The following is a 19,964-nucleotide window of genomic DNA, read 5'->3' on the forward strand; positions in this document are numbered from 1 at the left end:
TTTCTGTAAAATCAGTTAATTGGACCCTGTGGAAATTGAAAAAAAAACTTATTTCTGAATACTGACAGTGATTTAAGTAGATAAAATGGCATACTTGCTATTGTTTACTGGTGAAACATGTTTAAAGTGGTGTTGTTGAATACGTCAGGTTTAAAAATCATGCATTAATAATCGTGTGTTGTTTAAATCTTCTGAAGTTTTGTGGTTTCTAGATCAGCTGAAGGTTGAAAAGAAGTGAAAGTTATCGTGAATATGATATTGATGATTGTGGCTTCATTCATTCTCTTTGGAGTCACTACTACATTGATATGCAGGCGAAAGATCGCGAATTTCATCAAAAACAGGATCGCATACAGCAAACTGCCCCAGGTTCCGCACCTTGCTTTTCCTCTTTACGGTCATACCTACCTGCTGCCGAGCGACACTGCCGACTTCTTCAAATATCTCACCGAACAAGCTTCAATGATGATAAACGACCGAAAACTAAAGTTTTGGTTGCAGTGGATGGGACCAGTGCCCTTGATCACTGTGGCCCATCCTGACATAGTTAAAGTTCTGTTAAAGAGCTCAAAGCATCTAGAAAAAACGTTCAGCTACCGATTTTTACACCCTTGGCTTGGCACCGGTCTACTTACTTCTGGAGGCAAAAAATGGCACCAAAGAAGACGCCTTATTACACCAACTTTCCACTTTAAGATCTTGCAAGACTTTGTAGCCGTGATGAATGAGCAGTGTGATAGAATGTTGAAAATCGTCGATGACAAAGTGTCGTCAGGTGTTCAAGTGGATATTGGCAACGCCGTGACCTTGTGTGCCCTTGATATCATTTGCGAGACAGCCATGGGTCAAACTGTCAATGCACAAAGTAACAAGGACTCGAATTATGTGAAAGCTATCATAAGGTGGGTAAATAATTGTCGTTTTGACAAGTAACAAAAAAGCTAATATATTTGTAAAAAGCATAACGTTTTGACAATCCTTATGAAATTCTCAAATCAAATGTAAAACCGCAGCAGCAAGTAAAACCAATAAAAGTAGTAAGAAAGGCGCGACTCTGCCGTTTACGCCCTCCTGCATAGCAACACGACACACAGGGTGAACTTTCACACTGCAGATGCATCGGTCTTATCAATAGATCGCACACGGCTGCTTTTAAAGTCCCTAAGAATACAAGAGCACAACCCATGACTAAACGTAGATGGAAATTGGATCCCTTGTACTTATTTAACATCCTTTATCGACACGTGTTCACTTGCTATTCGGGCTGTAGCTTTTTGTACTGCCTTTTTTCCCGGTTGGGTTTTACCAGAGACTACTAAGCTTAGTATTGTGTATCTAACTGCCGTTCATAATTTTTGCAACAAAATGCCAAATAAGTTATTAGCCTACTTGATGTAGAATGTCGGAAATCGTACAACAACGCCAGAAATACCCACAATTCTGGTGGGAGTACGCATTCAACATGACTAAATTGGGAGAAGAGCAGAATATAAATCTGAACATCCTTCACGGATTCACGAGGAGCGTGATTGAAAAGGGACTGAAGAGCAAGGATGAAAAGAAGATCTCACGAAGGATGGCATTCCTTGATGTCCTCATTCACGCCAAGACAGAAGAAGGGGATGCTCTCTCGCTCTCTGACATCCAAGAAGAAGTTGATACTTTCATGTTTGAGGGACATGACACTATTGCTACCACTATAACTTGGTGTCTGTACATTTTGGGATGTCATCCTGACGTGCAACAGCGTGTTTGTAAAGAAATAGATGATGTATGTGGTGATAATAACGTTTTGACAATTAATGACATCAAAAAGCTTGAATACCTGGAACAAGTGACGAAGGAAGCTCTGCGTATTTATCCTTCAGTGCCGGTAATTGCACGTGAGATATCCGAAAATTGCTACTTGGGTGGTTACATGGTTCCCAATGGAACACAATCTATCATCTTTGTCTATAGTTTACACAAAAACCCAGAGTTTTGGAAAGACCCCAACAGTTTTAACCCGGATCGATTTAGCAAGGAAAACAGTGCAGGTCGTCATCCATATGCTTACATCCCATTTTCGGCCGGACCAAGAAATTGCGTTGGTCAGAAATTCGCTCAACTTGAAGAGAAATTGATCCTTGCCAAGTTGCTACGTCGCTATAAAGTTACATCACATGACAAGGAGGGGGATATTAAAATGCACGGGGATCTTCTCTTGCGTCCATCCAAACCTCTGAACATAACATTATCCAAAAGACTTTAAGTAGCAACGGTTATTGTCGCGACAATTTCGTAGCAGCGGTAGTGGCGTTGGCCTTTCATTCAAGAGTTTTGTATTAATAAGCAAAAGGCTTTTTGCACTTTGCCGAAAACAATATATTTGTTACATGTTTGTGTTGCCAACGCATGACACACTACATATAGCCTACTACATATAAAAACTATGTTACAATACATCCGCTTTTCTTGTAACTCTGAGTGTCTCACTGTAATTCAATAACGAGACAAACGTACAGTGCGCTTTTTGGGCACTGGCATCTCATGATTTTGACTGTATTTGGATTGGTATACTTGTTCTACTTTCTTTCATTATGCAATTTATTAAAAAATCAGCAACACGGTTCTATCCTCTTAAAACCGTATACCCCTCACTAAGCTGGTTATTCTTACACAAAATAAGGATTTTTTGATCCTCTTTCAGACATACAGACCTAGACACTTCTCGTAAACGCATTTTAATAATAACCTGAGTCGATTCTGATTCTACTTGATTGGTATATTTGTCTAATTTGAAGAAGCGCGCAAACATCAAAAATGGTACCAAACGTATGGAATACTTCAGTATGAAGTAAAAACTGTATATGCTTTTTCCACAAACTGTGGCATTTGACTGCACAAAAATAATGACGCCCCAGGAATGGTTGAACACAATGTAGATCATTCTGGCGATGCTTTGATGCTCCATAGTCCAAGAAAATAGTGAAGCCATATTAGAAAAATGTCTTTACCCATTTGTATCCAGCTTAATACAGGCACAATCTTGGAACCTGTGTGTATATTGGTTAGGTTTAAAATGCAGTTTAACTTTGTATTTAAGATTTTTTACGTAGCTAGCAATTACCTTCAATTTCTGTCCATACGACTGCAACTTCTACTACAGGAATGTGTAAATTCTCAGCAATATACAGCATTTCAACATCAAAAGCCCTACAACAATAAAACACATTTTACAAAACTTGAAACTTTAACAATATACTAATTGGTGTCAAGTTTTTGCTTCATGGCTATAAAGACGTGCTTAAAACTGTGAAAGCTAGTTTAGCAGATTTCATCAAAACCTCAGGTAGTTTGTAAACGTTTATATTTCAAAAACATCATCAGTTTTTTCATTTAAAAAGTCTATAAACATACGGTTTGTTTTAGTCTTTACCCACTAAGCAATAATGTGGGTGATAGTACTTTAAGTTTAAGTGATGATACAAGTTTGGGAAAAAATACTTCAAAGGGTACAGCTAAACACACAATACAGCAATGTATTAAAATACAAAATTATTTTTTAATTCACTTTCAAAAGACATACAGCTGTAAGTTGCATTAGAAGAAGCTCTAGTTCTAATAAATACTTACCATCTCTCAACATGTAAATTTGTAAAAATTGGAACAGCAGCGGATCGTGTAAGAAGTTTAAAGCCACACTGAGTGTCTCGCACAGTTCGGACACAGAGTAACCAGACAAGCAAGTGGAAACCTTTCATAAGAAATGTTCGAAAGACTGACCGATTTGCGATTGCTTCTTCCTCTAAATGAGCTCGAGATCCAACAGCTATTGCACTTTCTTTCTGCAAAATCAGTAAAACACATACAGTTGTTTTGTGTGTGGGACACAGTTAAAATGGTGACTAATATTTTTATACCTGCAACTAGAACAGTAAGTAAAGTAAAACATGTGTCTATGATGGGTATTTAATGTACTTAAAAGTATTAAAATGTAATAAGCCATGTTTACAGGTGCCCTTTTACAAACTTAACTTAATCTTACTCTGCAAACATAACTTTTAACAGCACAACGACTTACTAACATTGAAAAATCTTTACCAAGTAACAGAACCATTGAAATGTGTGGATGAAATACATATATTTCACCTACCTGGCATCTTCAATTTTATAATTTCAAAGATTTTCTATTCTCAGTTATTTATTCTCATAAACAGTGCATTTATAAACATCATCAATGACCATGCTGCCTGTCAAAGGGTCTGATACTGTTTAATTAAAAACTTACAGGTAAAGTAGTAATTTCATCAAGTTTTGCTTCAACTTTGTCGAGGTCAGAAAACCTTGTAGCACCATCACCATCAACCATGAGCAGTTTCCTTCCTCTTGCACTCATCATGCCCTGATAAAAAACACTGAATTTGTACACAATCATACTTTTACGGTTCCAGAAACTGTACAAAACCTACCAGTCTAACTGCTCCTCCTTTGCCACGGTTCTTGAACAGCGTTAAAACTCTAACCTTGGAAGGTCCATACTTTTCTGTAAATCCTAGTCCAACCTAAGCAAAATATTTCCAGTAAAAAAACCTCAGGCTAAGACAAGCCAAATATCAATTTTAGAAAAGAAGCATATTACAAAATAGCAAAACCCAATTACCACCATGTGCCTTGCTCATAATGACCTTGTTTTAAAGAAAGGTCAATGTTACCCCATTTATCGTATTTTAAGGTGGATACAAAAAGCTGAAATCAAAAGCACTTTTATTTGGGAGTTAAATGTCAGTTAAGCTAGGTGGAACCTTTTACCTCTGTAGTTTTGTCGGAACTTCCGTCATCAACAATAATGATTTCGTATTCATATTTGGGATTTTGTTTCTGTTTAGCTTCCAAGTGTTCAAGAGATTCCACAAGCATTTTTGGGACTAAAAATAAAGGTAAATCAAGCTCTGATGTTTACAACACCAAATCACAAGTTTCTTACGTCGCTTTTCTTCATTGTAAGCAGGCACAATCACCGATAAATCGATCGTTGCTTTGTCGAAAATACTCGGAAACGCAACTTTCTTGTTTTCGGCGAGGAAATACTTTTCGCTTTCGTATCTAACGAATGAAGTCATATCAAGCTTATGACGTACAGCAAAAACAATGTTTGTCTCGTCTGATACTCTTGTTTTGGTCACCGAAAATGTTTTGATTTAGTAACTGTTTGTAAACTGTTTAACTTTTTTTCGTTTTCTTGCATACGTTTTTACTGTAACGTCATCCAACGGGTATTCCCCTACAAAATAACAATAGTCGACTAGCAAATAGAAATCATTTAAATAATCGTGGAAAGTAAATCAAAATATATATTTTTTCGATTAAATAGACTTATACATCTTTGAATGCTATATTTTCAGTTTGCGCAGGTTCTTTTTCTTCCTATTTTAACAAAATTAGAAAAATTCGCAATGCATTGTTCGAACTGACGTGGGTTTTTCTGGCCCTAAAAGTATTCTGTTTTAAAAGACTACTTTACGTGAAGCTGCAGTAGTTAAACTTTTCTGTGTTTAAACGTCAAAATGTTGTTGCTTTGGAAATAAAAAAATATGCAAATATACAATGATTTCTATGCGTTAAATTTGCTACGCCTGAACGCGCACGAACCACATGTGATGATTTTTTTGGACGTGCGATCTTGCACGAGGTAAGGTCAGTTTTATGTTGATTTGCATCCTTTTTGTAACAGTTTTTTACACTTTTTTGTTTACTATTATGTCTACTTACAAGCGCGAATGTCATGACTTCAAGCTATAGCTGTTGTTCTTGTGTTACAGAACTCAAACTCGTGTTATCTCTTGTTACTACAAAGAATGCCAAACATAAAGATATTCAGTGGCTCTTCGCACTGCGACCTTGCTCAAAAGATTGCGGACAGATTGGGAATATCATTAGGTAAAGTTGTTTCAAGAAAATTCAGCAACCAGGAGACTTGGTGAGTGACCTTCCCATGAAAAAAATATTATTATTTATGTCAAAAACAGTAATGTGTTGATGTCATTATAAAGGTTTTTTATGTCTAAACATTTTTTCCTTTTGTTTAAGATCCTTTTGTTTGCTAAAATCTTGTTTAAAATGTTTTGCCTTTGACGAATTTCAGACTTCATTTTCATTGTTACCAAAAAGCTTTTAATGACTCAGTTTGGACAAATGAAATCTAAAGGTTCACCTTCACTTTCATATGTTTAGTGTGGAAATTGGCGAGAGTGTACGCGGAGAAGATGTTTACATTGTGCAAAGTGGTTGTGGCTCCATCAATGATCATTTAATGGAAATGTTGATTATGATCCATGCTTGCAAAATCGCTTCAGCTTCTAGAGTAACCGCCTTGATCCCACTTTTTCCATACGCAAGACAGGATAAAAAAGACAAAGTGAGCATCATAAACCTAATTTTTGCCATATCTATATGTACTAATTTTGCTCTATCTATATATATATACTGGAGTTCTCTTGTAGGTTGAAACTAGTTTATTAACGTACATTATGGACTTGACCTTGGTTTACTGTAGTTATAAGTTGCAAACTTTAAATCCCTATTTTTTTATCCAGAGTAGGGCACCAATTTCTGCAAAGTTGGTTGCGAATATGTTATCTATTGCCGGAGCCGACCATATAATAACTATGGACTTGCATGCATCACAAATACAGGTGTGTAATATATGTACAGTACAAATGGAAACAGTTGTACCAGTAATTACATGTGTCAGGAAATTACTATGTTAACAGGGATTTTTTGACATACCAGTTGATAATTTATATGCGGAACCTGCAGTGCTGAAATGGATCAAAGAAAATATTGTAGAGTGGAAAAATTCAGTTATTGTGTCACCTGACGCTGGTGGAGCAAAACGGTTAGCAACAATTTTACGAGCCTCTTATTGTGTTGGCCATTTTTTCTTTAATATTTATTGTTTTACCACAGTAAATTGCATGTACTGGACACACCCGGAACCCTATCACTTTGGCTGATTGTTTTTTTCTTGACAACTTTTTGAAGTTGTTGTGTTTGGGGTTTCTAACTAACTAACAATACTACTTGGCAATTTCATTGACACAGCATGTTATATTTTATTAATTTGTTGATAACACAGATATTCACTTACTGAAAACAGAATTGCCAGTGATGTTGCCATATTTATTTTATTAGTCACAAAAACAATTGTTTTTAGTAAAGCTATCATTCAAATCAGTGCCTTATGTACATATATTCATGTTATACAGCTAAATTATATTTCACATTAAACTCCATTATAGGATATGTGCCCCAGTTCATTTTGACTAATTTTACGGTATTTGGTTTCAAGGGTCTGCTTGACACCATTTTTTGCTTTTAAGGATGTAACAGTATATGTTTGGCATACATTGCTAAATTGGTGTTTTTGTGCACACTGACTAGTAATTCGTACATAGTGTGTTATGCCTTTCTCTACAATATGGGCAACATTTAGAAATAAACTACAAATCACTGAGTTATCAAACAAATATAAGGTTGTTGACTATCAAATTATGTTCATAAAAACTGCTTATATGTGTATAATAAATTTTCATTACACATCTATTTTTTTGTGTGCAGCCATAAACAGTTGAAGACAGAGGCTCCCAACCTTTATTGACGAATTTCTCATTTAACAGTTCAATACATTTTATTCCTCCCCAATAGACTACATAGTAGAAGCTAAACCATACAAAGATTATTTAAAATTGGTTCATTTATCGACTTCGCTTGGTATATTCCCAGAGCTAAAGTGATTATATATTTACAAACCACAAGTACAAATTTAAAAAAAATACTTACATCTATTACGTTTTGTTCTGATTGACATATATTTGTTTACAGTGTTACTTCCATAGCTGATCGACTGAATGTTGAATTTGCTTTGATTCACAAAGAAAGGAAAAAGGCCAATGAAGTTGACAGGATGGTTTTGGTTGGTGATGTCACGGATAGGGTAGCAATACTGGTTGATGACATGGCTGACACTTGTGGGACCATTTGCCATGCTGCAGACAAGTAAATTGGTTTTGATTGGTTGTTTTTGCAGTCCGAAAGGCAAAAAAAATAACTAAAACAGTTTTTTTAATTTTTTGTTTTAAATGTGTAAAACTCTGAATTTGAAAACTCACAATTTTTCGGAAAATGTAGATAAATATTTGGTTTGAATCATGATTGATAAGTACATAAAAAGCATTGTTTGTTGATTGTGTTTTTGTATAGCCCCTCTCCCATCAGCGGGGATGCCTTATCTTGAGCACATAGATATTGAGCATTTGGTATGGGAGAGACAGAAAAATGTTTGTGTCATACTAAAATACATGCAATTTGTACAAAGCCTTACAATTTGCAAATATCACAAACAACAAACGCCATATTTTGTTTAATAAGGTTCATTACTGCTTCTAATTGCATTAAACAGCATTTTAGTACTGATTTATGAGAAGTGATAGAAACATGTGTATTCTGTGTCTCAGGTTGTTATTGGCTGGAGCAAATAAAGTGTATGCCATCCTAACACATGGGATATTCAGTGGTCCAGCGCTGTCACGAATAAATGGAGCCAATTTTGAAGCAGTTGTTGTCACCAATACAACACCCCAAGATGAACATATGAGAGTTGCAAATAGAATTAAGGTAAGAACAAGGAGAAATAGAGATTCAAAACAGGAGCGCTTCAAACAAACATGCTCCAAACAAGGTCATTGCAGTATCAATGCCCATTTGCCTAATACTGTAACAGAACTTGCAAAAAGTGTTTTTGTGGTGCTGTTTCGACCTGTAAGGTCTTATCAGTGCAGCTGGTGACAAGACATTAGCCGCATAAGCTAGTGTATTCATCTTCAGTGGTTCCCAAACTGTGGGCCATGACCCAGTACTAGGCCACCAAGATATTTTCAATGTGCCACAGAGCCATTTGAACAGGTTCTACTGTTTTGTTATACTGTAGATATTATGCACTTTGTTTTGAAAAACGTAATATTTGCAAAAAAATCCGAATCTTGTAGCCAAATTTCAGGAGCATGTATCTCATTCAAAATAAATTGCTAGAAACAATTTCGCCTGTTTTTGAGTTATATTTTTTGTGCCCAAATTTCAGCACGATGGTGAGCCACGAATCGCTATTAAATAGATATTTGGGCCATAGACAAAAAAGTTTGGAACCCCTGTTGTAGAACCTGGCAAGTTTGCCATGAAACATCATTGAGCTCAGATCAGACTGATGTTTATATTAAATAATGATCAGCATTTTGAGGTTACATACTGAATCAAACAAAAATGTACATTTATTACAGACCATCGACATTTCACCTATACTTGCTGAAGCAATTCGAAGAACACACAACGGGGAATCTGTATCATATTTGTTCAGCAATGTTCCTTTGTGACAATTTCTGTGCTTGTCCATGACACTTCACTTTATTTTTTGCCCCTTCATCGCAGGTGACGTCAGAATCCGATATAGTGACGTCAGAATCATTTACCTACCTGTGTAGTTTCTGATAGCTTTGTGTCTGCTAAATTGGATCATAACCAAAATGGGTTGCCAAACCAGCTTCGTGCAGTCAACCATGAATACTTATTTAACAAGAGGTCAACCTACACTGCCAAATGTCTACACAAAGAAAATTTATCGATGTACAGCTGCCAATTAAATTGTCCATTGCTTCATGACATCATGTGTTTTTCCACTGAGTTTTTGCATTAAAAAGTTTGTCATGTAAATAAAGACGACCGGTCTAGCCGTTTGCGTAAGCGCCTTGTTCTCTGTTGTTCCACTCTGCGGGGATTTGGAGCCCAGTTCCCCGCCGAGTCACCTCCTCACGCGCTAGTGTTATTTTAATTTTGTTAAATCGGGCGTTCACGGTTTCCACGGCGACGTACAAAACGTTTTCGGTCGGTTTAAACCTGCTACATTTCCCCTGTCGAGAGTGAAAGGAAAGGGCATCGTTGGACATTGACTGCGTAAAGATGAAGATGTTAGTTTTGCTCGAAGTTGTTCTTCTTGCATCTTTTCTTAATGGTAAGTTAAAGTATGTATTTTCTTTGTAATCAGTATATATCATATTTTTGTTTTGCAAAGAGTTTAATTTTTTTTGTTGGAAGTGACATTGCAATACTGAACACGAATAGGTTATTTTTTTACAATTGAAACTCACTATGATTTCATAAATCCAGCTTTAAATTAAAAAAAGATTTCACCACGAAATCGCTTGTGTAAAGTCTTTTACAAACACCAACATACTTTTCTAAAACAGGCATAATAGTTTTAGTTCTTTTTTTGCCATACATAGCAAAACTTTTTTGAGCAAGATTGTCGGAGACGTAGCAAATTATTGGGGTGAAATTATTTTATCCTACTCGTACTTCACTTACTAATGTCACATACGTTAATTTGCAGGTCAAGAAGCATCTATTGTGCCAATGAAAACCGAACCAACTCGGGTTTATTTGGAGGAAAGTGACTCTGTAATTTTGACTTGCGACTTGAATCCAGATGGGAAACCCTTACGTTGGAATCACAATTCTGAATTGATTGCAGTGATATCTGAAGGGGACAATATCCACTTTATTGTAAGTATGTAGACGTGTGTCCAGCAATAGCTGCAATGATTTGGGCTAGTTCGTAGCGCTTTGATCGGTTGTAGCAGAGTTGTAAACGGACCTGAAATAACCCGGCCCGAGCCCGAATCGTTTTGGAGAAGCCCGTTTAGGCCGGAAAGTTTGATTGGCAGGCCTAGACATTAAAGCCCCAGGGAAGACGGAGAAAACAAGCACAATAGACAATTGGTCTTGAACAAGGCGTTTTAGGGCTGTTTGACATTAGGCAGGTCCCGCAACTGGTTACTTTGCTAGTTAAATTATTCAAAAAATAAATAAAAATACGGACACAGAGTTTAAAGTCAGGCCCGTTTTTTCGAAGAAACCCAAGCCCGGACACGGGCCGACTTTTGGGTTGTATGCTAAATTCAAGAACCACAATAGTAAACTCTTATACAGGTAAATGCAGAACCGTTGCTTATTTGACTTCTGTGTTCCGAATTTAAGATTGAACCGGATTCAAACTTAAATTTGAACAAAACGGGCTTGATTAGGGGCTCACTTCACTCTCGGCGTCATTTGTGTCTTAATTTCTTTAACTATCGGGTCCAACTTAGGATTTATTTTTAAAAATCGGATTTGGGCCGATTTTTTGGGTGGTAATTTCAGTTTGGGTCTCAATTTCAGATCCGCTTTCAAATCAGCTCTGGCAACATATAGGTAATTAAAAACAGTAAATTTTATTATTGAAAGTGTTTGAAAAAGGGGAATAATGGTTGAAAGCCATTCGTTCAGTTATTGAGTACAAAAAACATCTTTTATATATTGTAGAATGCGGCCAGAGACAATGGAACATACCAACTCCAAGTGCCGAGCACTGCTGGCGGGAATTACACAATGCGAATATCAACATTTTTACCGAACCACGCTGGGGACGTGATGTGCTCAGTCAGTGAAACGCCTCCGCTGCAAGCACGCCTTCAGCTTATAAGTAAGAATTATGTTGTGAAAGAAATGTTATTCCTACTGTTTATAAATTTATTTCCTAATGCAAAAAGTATAAAAAAAAACGTTCATTTAACTATGCACAAAATAAATTTCGCATGTTTTCTGTATTCATAAATGGTAGTTAAATCCTTTTTTTTTGTTCCATACTACATTTTTAACAACGTAGTATTAAATACGTATACATTTATTGACAAACAACTCTAAACATGCCCATGTCATTATCTGTAATATAATTAAGACGTACTATAATTTTACGTATATCCTCATTTTGTGTGTCTTAATTTTAGCGCGCCTGGTAAAATATAAAATAACATCCAATCCTAGCATATTGATTCTGAAAATCATTTCCAATTCTGTTTCATTCTTGCGACGTTTTCCACCTGTTATATTCAATTTAAATAAGACATGGAAGATGGTTGCATAAGCGAAGTATATTTCATGTAAAATAGCCTACTGATTTAAGCATGAAAATATTAGTTTTGTTAACTTTCGTAATTATTTTCAGAACCTCCGGACAGTGTTCACATTGTTGAAACCGACAGCGGTGCGGTGGTTCCCCTAAACAGCGACACCTACCGACATCGAACCACCGTAGACGAGTGGGTAAACTTAACATGCTTGTCGGTGAACTCTAAACCCCAACCCATAGTGCAATGGTGGTGGAATAGCACTAATTTGATCAATGATTGGAATTTCTTGATTTCAAGAATATCTACGGTGGGTGTGCATTGCTTAATGCTCGGACCAGAGTTGTAACTCAGGCCGGCCTTTTCGGGCTAGGTTCGGGTTCGGGCTTAGGTTTATTCTGAAAAACGGGCCTGATTCGGGCTTGACTTTACACTCTGTGTCAGTATTTTTTGAATAGATTTATCTAGCAAAGTAGCCAGTTGCTGTACCTGACCTAATGTCAAACAGCCCTAAAACGTCTTGTTCAAGACCAATTGTCTATTGTGTTTGTTGTCTTGGTCTTCCCTGAGGCTTCAATGTATAGACCTGCCAATCAAACTTTCGGGCCTTATCAGGGTTTTTAAAAACTATTCTGGTTCGGGCCGGGTTTCGGGCTTGTACTTTCGGGCTCTCGGCCAGTTTACAACTCTGGCTCGGACAATAAATTAATGCAACTAGTTTTTCTGACTTTTTTGTCTGCAACTTTTGATTATAGAGTGTCAATTAGATTATAGAGTGTCAATAGTGGTTAGTTCTTTGGGTAGAACTGCAAACACCATAACTTACTTAGACAAAATCCGTAAATGCCTAAAAAGAAAAGATAGAGGAACGCTGATTGTTTTGTGCATGCCTTTGGCTGTAAATGTTTTTAACACTTTAAAATATAAACTGTGTGGTTTCGTTTTTAACTCGAGGAAAATCGTTTAATTCTTAATTGTCTGGTAGGTTACCGGTGCATTCAACGGCAGTAGTATGTTGTACTTACCTCCAGGGTTCTCATCAATTCTGATTGACTCTTTGCAAATCTTTAACGTTACAACACAAAGTAATGCAGCCATGTCCGTTGCAGACACGTCAGGTATTTGTTTTGTGATGTAAAGTGTTTCAATTATTACCCAGCTCTTTTTGGACTGTACATTTTATTCATAAACAGATAATGTCAAGTTTATTGTGAAAACACTATAAATTGTATATATTGAGGCATGGCTTTTCAGCTTGCTGCTCCCAACAAACTGAAGTGTCGTAAGGGGCCACACAAGCTCAAACGGCCGATCTCTCGTCTCTAGCTGCACTGATGAGACCTTATAGGCCGAAACAGTGTGCGCTGTCTACAGCTGAACCTACTCTTTCGCAATGCTATAAACCAGTGCTCTTCAACCTTTTTAGTGGCACTGAACCCTTAAGGTGTTTTGTCAAACTTTGCGGAACCCCCCATAAAATAATTTTAATGTAATACAAGTATCAAAGAAAAAACATACATTTTACTTAACACACCCCAAGCGCAAAAGTTGACTTCAATTAAACGATTCACTGAAACGCATTGCCATGTTGCTTGGATCGGTCGTTTCTACATTCTTACAACTGAGCCAAAGTGTATCAAGACTGTGTTTATTACGTCACAATGATCAATGGTGTAACCAAGGGTAACTAGATCGTACAGGCGAGCATTGCTGTTCACAACGATGACATTATGAATTATTCTTGTTTGAATTGCTACACCAAACCGCTGTGAACCCCTGTGCGACTCTTAAAGTTCACGGAACCCCTGTAAGGGTTGTACGGAACCCTAGGGTTCCGCGGAACCCCGGTTGAAGAGCACTGCTATAAACATTTGTGATTTTGGCCTTCTTTGTGTCAAACAGCCCAGTATGTTAAAGCTACATTTTGTAACATTTTCAAACATTGCCTCGTGTTACTAATTTCATAACAAAGTACTTACTTCTGTTTTTAGTCACTTCAAACCTCACTTTAGGTAACTTAACAAACGTGAGCAATTATTCCACTTTGGCGCCCCCTGTGGTGAATGACGTGATCGAAATCACGTGCTCAACTATGGTCGGCGACAGAGAATACGTCAGATCCGTAGTGGTTCACGTCCGTAAGTATAATCATCAGTTTGCGTTTAACAACCAAGTTCATTTCAACGCAACAAATACAAATTACTTTTAGGAAATGAATGGAACAAAGGACTAAACCCTAAATCTTCACAATGGACCATTTTTGGATTTCTGGCAGCTTCGTATTGGATAATTGTATTGAAATGAGGCCTTTCTATATAGAGATGTAAATAATCAAACATGTATTGTAAATAGGTAAAAAATACAACTGTTTTCGAAAATACAAATACATGGAAAAGCTTGGTAAGCTGCCGAAAAGGCAGTTGTAGGCCTACCTGTTTCCGTACGTCACGCTTTTTTTCGTCCGAGTTTTGGGTTTACAACGAAGATCTTATGCACCCACGATCGCACCGCACAGAACTTTACCAGGCACTTTTACGAAATTTTACGCGAAACAACAAAATTAAGATTTCACACAGTGTTTACAAGTATTTACTTTCAGGTTTATAAAACTTCCTTTTCCGGTTCTTGAAATACCAAAAATAGACTATTGCACAACAAAACACAATTACCAACACAAATACACACAAAAAGGTGGGGTTGGTGAAATATTGGCAAATATTTGCATTAGGTTGAAGCTCAGTCATTAATTGTCCTCTACTATAAAAAGGTTGATTGCAAAGAATCGTGTCAAAGCGTTTCAATGGAAAAACTGTTTGTGAATGAAGCCAAAACAAAAACTGGTTTGCCGAGCAGTCACAGCGCCACCTATTGCCAGAAAAATCGTACTCTGCTGATACGATGTCGATGTTACGGTATAGCGCTGTAGCGCCGATAGTGGCTGGCAAGGGACGGTTTTTAAACTTTGTCAAAAGGTCTTGATCTTCTAAGGCAAGAGTGGGCGACAAGAACCATCTAGAATCTAATAAAGTTAGCTGATTGTTTCGTATGCTTATGATCTGCACAGTTAACAGAGAGTCAAAGAGATAAGGCGAAAGGTAAGTAAGGTGGTTATTGTCCAACTTTAGGTATTTCAGGCTCTTCATATCGTCAAATGCTCCTGGTTGTATAGTTGAAATGCGATTGTCAGATAGTTGTAGTATTTTAAGGTTGGTTGTCGCTGAAAACGTTAGTTTGGTAACGGTTTCCAAACGGTTCTTGTTCAGTAACAGGGTATCTAATTTACTTGCGTATGCAAATGTGTTGTCTTCAATAAACCCAATATAGTTACTCGACAAATCTACATGATCCAGGTTTTCGTTGTAGCGAAACGTGGTGTTCTTTACTCGTTTTAACCGGTTTCCTTGCAAATAGAGTTTTTGTAAAAAATTCGCATTGTCTAGCATTCCGTTTTCCAGCGTTTCAAGTTGGTTTTCATGTAGATCCAAAATCGCTAGTTCGAGCAAGTTTTTGAACACAAACTTTGATATAGTGCTTAGAAAATTTCGGGAGAGATCTAACTCCTTCAGTTTAAGAGCCATGTTTAGACTTTGTGGCGAAACATAACTGAGTTGATTTCTTTTCACATCAAGATAATGGATGCCCCAAAGGCTGGAAAACTCGCTATCCAAAGACTTAAGCTTGTTATCTGACAGTTGCAAGTGTTTTAAGTATTTCAAACTCCTCAGCGTTCCTTCAGGGATCGGATTTTCAATTTTGTTGTGAGATAAATCAAGTTGTATCAGATTTGTGGAGTTACTGAGGGTTACTGGCGGAAATACTCCCTTTGCCTTAAGGTTCAGATTGTTTTCGATCAAGGTGAAATTGTTTCTTGACAAGTTTAAATATTCCAACGATGTCAGGTTTCTGAACGCTTGCTCCATGACTGAGTTTACGCTGCATCTGGAACGAAAATAAATTGTTGATGAATTTAAATGATCATAAAGTACAACAAATTCAAATTCACCCCAAAACGTCGTAAGAAAAAAATATATTTTAAGTATTATTTAACTTGATGTCCCGCGGACCCTCTACTCGAGAGAAGTCTTGTAACTTTCAAGATAATAATCGTTTGGAACGATAACATTGTACTTAACGTCTTGTTTTGCTTTAAACGTTAAAATTTTGACAACAAAACTAGTCAATGAAAAAAGGTAGTTTCTTGTCATTTTCAAATTATTAGTAAATTCAAGTATAACCAAAAAACAAAAATTAAAACTGTATGAAATGTGTAAAAAAATTATATTTACCCCATAATGGACAGTCTTTTCATTCGAAACAACCCTTTAAACATATTTGGGGACAATCTACTTAAGTTCCCGCCACTTATCCATATTTGTGTGATGTTTCTGTGCATGTCCCATGGAAAAGTCAACGGCACAACACTCCGACATGCTAGGACGTCTGGAAATTTACCCCGCTCTCCTCCAGTACATGTGCAAGCTGTCGGACAAATAAACTTCTTCTTTTTCCGTTTTCGAGCAGACGGATCTACAATATGTAATCCACGCTTTTGTTGATCAGCCGCCTTTGGCCTTTTCACACCTTTATGTTTTGCATAAAATTTTTTGGCTACAGTCACTTCTGTTTGAGTAGCTTCGTGCAATAAACTGCACATCAAAAGCAGCAGAGTTAAACTAATCATTCCAAAAGGCATCCTTTCTCATACATTTAAATTCATCACATACATTTAACTGGATAATAGCCTTGCCACCGTTCATATGGATGTGTACTTAGGATCCAACTCTGTTTAAAATATAATTAATTAATGAGAGAATAACGGCCCGAATAGACGTAAAAAGCGACATGCTTTATTATTCAAAGGTTTTAGCAAACGCTCATGCCATCATCAGTGATATGAGGCTACATCAGTCGACCACGTATATAACCACTTAAGTCACATAAAAGATTGATAAAAAGGTGCAAAATAATAAATTAAAGTTTGATTTAATTTTGATCATTACAAAAACTCAATCAGAAAAGTATAATGCAAATAATACAAAAGTAAGCTAAAGCCTGGGTACACTGTACCAAGCTATCAGGTCGCATCAGTGCAGCTGGTGATAGAACATTGACTGTACAGACTAGTGTAGTCGCTAACAAGGCCCTCAACTTTAAGATAAGGTATGAGTCTAGGTTGTTTCAAAAATTTTTCTGCCTCGCTCACTATTTATCCTTCGGACAATTTTTGTTTACATGAGTATCTGATAAATGCAAACTTTAAACGCTAGACGCTTATGACAACTCACTTAACACCACCAATAAAACCACCTGACCGGTTTTACGGCGCAAATAGCGCCCAGACACGAGTTTGCCCCGAGGGGATATAGTCCTATCTTGCGCAGATAAGCGTTTGGACTTATTATTATCTATTGATTACATTTCTTGTCTAAATGGGCGGCAATATGCAATTTATGACAGATGTTCCAGACTGCTGCCTTCTAGTTTCGCATTAGGGCGGCTGAAATAAAAGATATTCATAAAATTGTAACCAGAAATACAAGCACTAGATGTCGCTGTGGCGCAGTTTAAAAAGCATAAAACATGAATTACCTTATATATCGATAAACGTTATGTAAACGTATTCATGTAAGCCTTGTTACAAAAACAGGTAACTCTAAAAGCATAAACGAACGTATTTTAAACATTTTAATAAATCCAATTGTAAAACGCTTCATCATTTAGTTTCTTAGTAAACAAATTAGCAAACTAAATTTACGTTGTAGGTACCTGCAGATATTTAGCCCAGCCTATAAACTATTTCCTACAACTAAAATACTTTTTTGCAAAACGAACGCGTCGCACACTTAATGAATCCTTGTAAATACGGATGAAATTGTGTATGGAGTATACTAAGAGCACATCTTGGTGCAGACGTTTAAACAATCTCTGTTGTCATCATCAGTGCAGGTTACAAAACGTCAAAGCATCTGCACCAAGATGTTCCCCATCTACACAAGTCTCTTGCAGTTATGTTTTTAAACAAATTGCCTATCAGGTCTGTGTATTTATTTATTCCAAAACGTAATGAAAAACATTTTTGTGTACTTTTTTTCGCAAATAGATTTTAGTCAGCGGCCTCGGAGTTAAAAAACACAGACAAAAAAGAAAATTTGTCTTGCAAACTGAACAAATGGAGTAAAGGCAACGACTCTATAGCTGCAGTTTGTAGCACCTGATATCAACTTCATCATTTCAATGCGTGTTTCCCATGACGCGTCCTAGCGCGGGTGATACACAAGCCCCCTATACCGTCACTATTCGGGGGTACCCGCACATTTACCCCGGGGGCAAGGGTTTAGTTGTCGCGAAGTTCGCGTGCAGCAGCTACGAGGCCCAGTATCGGGTATACATGAGGTCAAACGCATCAACTGCAATAGGGTTTTGTTGCTTCGATCCAATGCACGCGTAATCACGCTAACGTAAAGCATTGTGTACCAAATCGAAAATTCACCGTACGCGGTTTCCGAATGGCGATAAATGGGGCCGAAATTCGAACCCCAAAGGCGGTGCGCCAAACCGGGGTCGGCCGTCACCCATTTTAACCCCATGCCGCGAAGGTTTTTTAATTGCCGTGCCCGTTATAAAGGCGAGGTCAATGCAATGAAGATGTTCTCACGGTGTCGGGCCACCTGTCACTCAGCCAATCTCAAGTGGCTAATGATTTAATTAGTTGCTGGGACTATTTGCTGTTTTGCGTCTCTTTGTGACGTCACAATGCGACGTGTTTTTAGTTTATTCGCTCACAGACTGCTGTAAATTTTTTGCCAACATCTGCGATTCTTATAGGACTTTGGTTTAGTTTTTTTTGCACATTTTTTTGGTATTTATGTATTTTTACGCAAACGCCTATTAAAGTAAAGTTTCCGTCAAAAATTGCCACATAAACAGTTTTTGTAAGGTTGTGTGTTTTGCGAAAGGACGAATTCTAAAAAGATTAGTTGCCAAGGTCACGTACAAGTTTAAAACCATTTCAATAAACCTGTGTTGTTTTAGCAAGACCTAAGATCCCCTTTTTAGCAAATGGATATAATACATGTTTACTGGACCGAAAATAGCTGCCAGATCTTCAAAGGTTGTGTAAAACCGTTGTCGACTAAACAAACTCATTTACAAAGCAAGAATAACAGGTGGGGCCTAAAATGTTTGCGACCGTATGACGCCTACTGAGCTCAACAGATCGTTTTAGCCAATAGTTCTTAACCTGGATTTACCCCATGGGTTTGAACGATAGTCAAAAGGGTCGTGAGGGTATTTAAAAAGCAAAAACATTTTTAATTGTCCAATATTGTTTTTGAAATACTGCCGTATGAATGCACTTTTATCTTGGAGTAAGTTTTACGTAGGCGTCCGTAAATGTGATAAATTTACAAAGGGGTCATTTTGCATAATTTAGTAGCTACTGTTGTTTATAGGTTATCGTTTTTGTGTGATGTTGCATCAAATTACTTAAGTTGTTGACAAACTAGAAGAAATGAAAACTCTTTATTAATTGTGAGCAGTGTTTACATGATTAGTGAAACATTTTACCGACTTTTCGACTGACAAATGTATTTTACAAACAAAACAGTCAGTTTTTTAAATTAGGTTGGATTTAATTCATTTGGCAGCATTTCAAACATAAATAGAACTACTTTAAATATCTTGAAACAAATGTGTCAGCATAGAAATTATAGCTGTATTTTTTTCGATTTCTATGTGTGACAGCACTTAGTACGTTTGAGCTGGGGTTTCTGGGTCACGGCAAACAATTTTTATGTGACCTTTCCCAAAGCCAGGCGCCAATGTGGAGACAGGCAAACCTTATTGCGACGTTGTCGCATGTTTAAAAAAACTTTCACTATGTCACTTGGGGTAATTTGTCATAGTTACAAATCATGTTTAGCGACAACGTCCTTTTGCTGTTTGGTTCGTTGAATTTGCTTCACTTTTGTATTTTTTGACAAAAGACGC

General features: G+C 37.1%; 5 protein-coding genes across 6 annotated transcripts; 3 read left to right on the plus strand and 2 right to left on the minus strand.

The window, feature by feature from the left end:
• LOC145239174 (cytochrome P450 4V2-like) lies at nt 1–2,749 on the plus strand. Its single transcript, XM_080102464.1, has 2 exons — nt 1–902; nt 1,399–2,749. The coding sequence occupies exons 1-2, from the start codon at nt 253–255 to the stop codon at nt 2,249–2,251; spliced, it is 1,503 nt and encodes a 500-aa protein (XP_079958590.1). The 5' UTR covers nt 1–252; the 3' UTR covers nt 2,252–2,749.
• On the minus strand, nt 2,744–5,236 carry LOC145239175 (dolichyl-phosphate beta-glucosyltransferase-like). Its single transcript, XM_080102465.1, has 7 exons — nt 4,967–5,236; nt 4,792–4,907; nt 4,452–4,544; nt 4,271–4,384; nt 3,616–3,827; nt 3,110–3,195; nt 2,744–3,035 (listed from the first exon to the last, which is right to left on the minus strand). Exons 1-7 carry the CDS (start codon nt 5,100–5,102, stop codon nt 2,926–2,928), a joined length of 867 nt encoding a protein of 288 aa, XP_079958591.1. The 5' UTR covers nt 5,103–5,236; the 3' UTR covers nt 2,744–2,925.
• Nucleotides 5,237–5,597: 361 nt separating this feature from the next.
• On the plus strand, nt 5,598–9,774 carry LOC145238289 (ribose-phosphate pyrophosphokinase 1). 2 transcript variants are annotated; one of them, XM_080101415.1, is made up of 8 exons: nt 5,598–5,676; nt 5,802–5,959; nt 6,214–6,397; nt 6,576–6,674; nt 6,753–6,877; nt 7,864–8,037; nt 8,496–8,655; nt 9,315–9,774. In XM_080101415.1, the coding sequence occupies exons 2-8, from the start codon at nt 5,838–5,840 to the stop codon at nt 9,405–9,407; spliced, it is 957 nt and encodes a 318-aa protein (XP_079957541.1). In that variant the 5' UTR covers nt 5,598–5,676; nt 5,802–5,837; the 3' UTR covers nt 9,408–9,774. The 2 variants fall into 2 exon arrangements, with proteins under 2 accessions (XP_079957541.1, XP_079957542.1); XM_080101416.1 differs by having other exon boundaries at nt 5,600–5,671.
• A 66-nt stretch (nt 9,775–9,840) lies between these two features.
• Nucleotides 9,841–14,279, plus strand: LOC145238288 (uncharacterized). The gene is made up of 7 exons (XM_080101414.1): nt 9,841–10,042; nt 10,421–10,593; nt 11,392–11,551; nt 12,074–12,285; nt 12,961–13,093; nt 13,967–14,113; nt 14,185–14,279. Exons 1-7 carry the CDS (start codon nt 9,991–9,993, stop codon nt 14,277–14,279), a joined length of 972 nt encoding a protein of 323 aa, XP_079957540.1. The 5' UTR covers nt 9,841–9,990.
• Nucleotides 14,280–14,299: 20 nt separating this feature from the next.
• LOC145238287 (uncharacterized) lies at nt 14,300–16,777 on the minus strand. Its single transcript, XM_080101413.1, has 2 exons — nt 16,262–16,777; nt 14,300–15,914 (listed from the first exon to the last, which is right to left on the minus strand). The coding sequence occupies exons 1-2, from the start codon at nt 16,666–16,668 to the stop codon at nt 14,555–14,557; spliced, it is 1,767 nt and encodes a 588-aa protein (XP_079957539.1). The 5' UTR covers nt 16,669–16,777; the 3' UTR covers nt 14,300–14,554.
• Between the last annotated feature and the right edge of the window lie 3,187 nt (nt 16,778–19,964).

Source organism: Phallusia mammillata, chromosome 7 (assembly GCF_965637545.1).
Source record: "Phallusia mammillata chromosome 7, kaPhaMamm4.hap1.1, whole genome shotgun sequence".
Taxonomy (NCBI): Eukaryota; Metazoa; Chordata; class Ascidiacea; order Phlebobranchia; family Ascidiidae; genus Phallusia; species Phallusia mammillata.

Excerpts from the sequence above, each read along its gene's own strand:
- LOC145239174 (XM_080102464.1), top strand. The coding sequence starts at position 253 with ATGATATTGATGATTGTGGCTTCATTCATTCTCTTTGGAGTCACTACT. Across the intron at positions 903-1,398 it reads TATGTGAAAGCTATCATAAG|AATGTCGGAAATCGTACAAC; the intron begins GTGGGTAAATAA and ends TACTTGATGTAG.
- LOC145239175 (XM_080102465.1), bottom strand. The coding sequence starts at position 5,102 with ATGACTTCATTCGTTAGATACGAAAGCGAAAAGTATTTCCTCGCCGAA. Across the intron at positions 3,828-4,270 it reads ATGAAATTACTACTTTACCT|AAAGAAAGTGCAATAGCTGT; the intron begins GTAAGTTTTTAA and ends CTGATTTTGCAG. Across the intron at positions 3,196-3,615 it reads AATTTACATGTTGAGAGATG|GGCTTTTGATGTTGAAATGC; the intron begins GTAAGTATTTAT and ends TTATTGTTGTAG.
- LOC145238289 (XM_080101415.1), top strand. The coding sequence starts at position 5,838 with ATGCCAAACATAAAGATATTCAGTGGCTCTTCGCACTGCGACCTTGCT. Across the intron at positions 6,675-6,752 it reads TGCATGCATCACAAATACAG|GGATTTTTTGACATACCAGT; the intron begins GTGTGTAATATA and ends CTATGTTAACAG. Across the intron at positions 6,878-7,863 it reads GACGCTGGTGGAGCAAAACG|TGTTACTTCCATAGCTGATC; the intron begins GTTAGCAACAAT and ends ATTTGTTTACAG.
- LOC145238288 (XM_080101414.1), top strand. The coding sequence starts at position 9,991 with ATGAAGATGTTAGTTTTGCTCGAAGTTGTTCTTCTTGCATCTTTTCTT. Across the intron at positions 10,594-11,391 it reads GGGACAATATCCACTTTATT|AATGCGGCCAGAGACAATGG; the intron begins GTAAGTATGTAG and ends TATATATTGTAG. Across the intron at positions 14,114-14,184 it reads ATCCGTAGTGGTTCACGTCC|GAAATGAATGGAACAAAGGA; the intron begins GTAAGTATAATC and ends AATTACTTTTAG.
- LOC145238287 (XM_080101413.1), bottom strand. The coding sequence starts at position 16,668 with ATGCCTTTTGGAATGATTAGTTTAACTCTGCTGCTTTTGATGTGCAGT. Across the intron at positions 15,915-16,261 it reads AAAAGACTGTCCATTATGGG|ATGCAGCGTAAACTCAGTCA; the intron begins GTAAATATAATT and ends TTTTCGTTCCAG.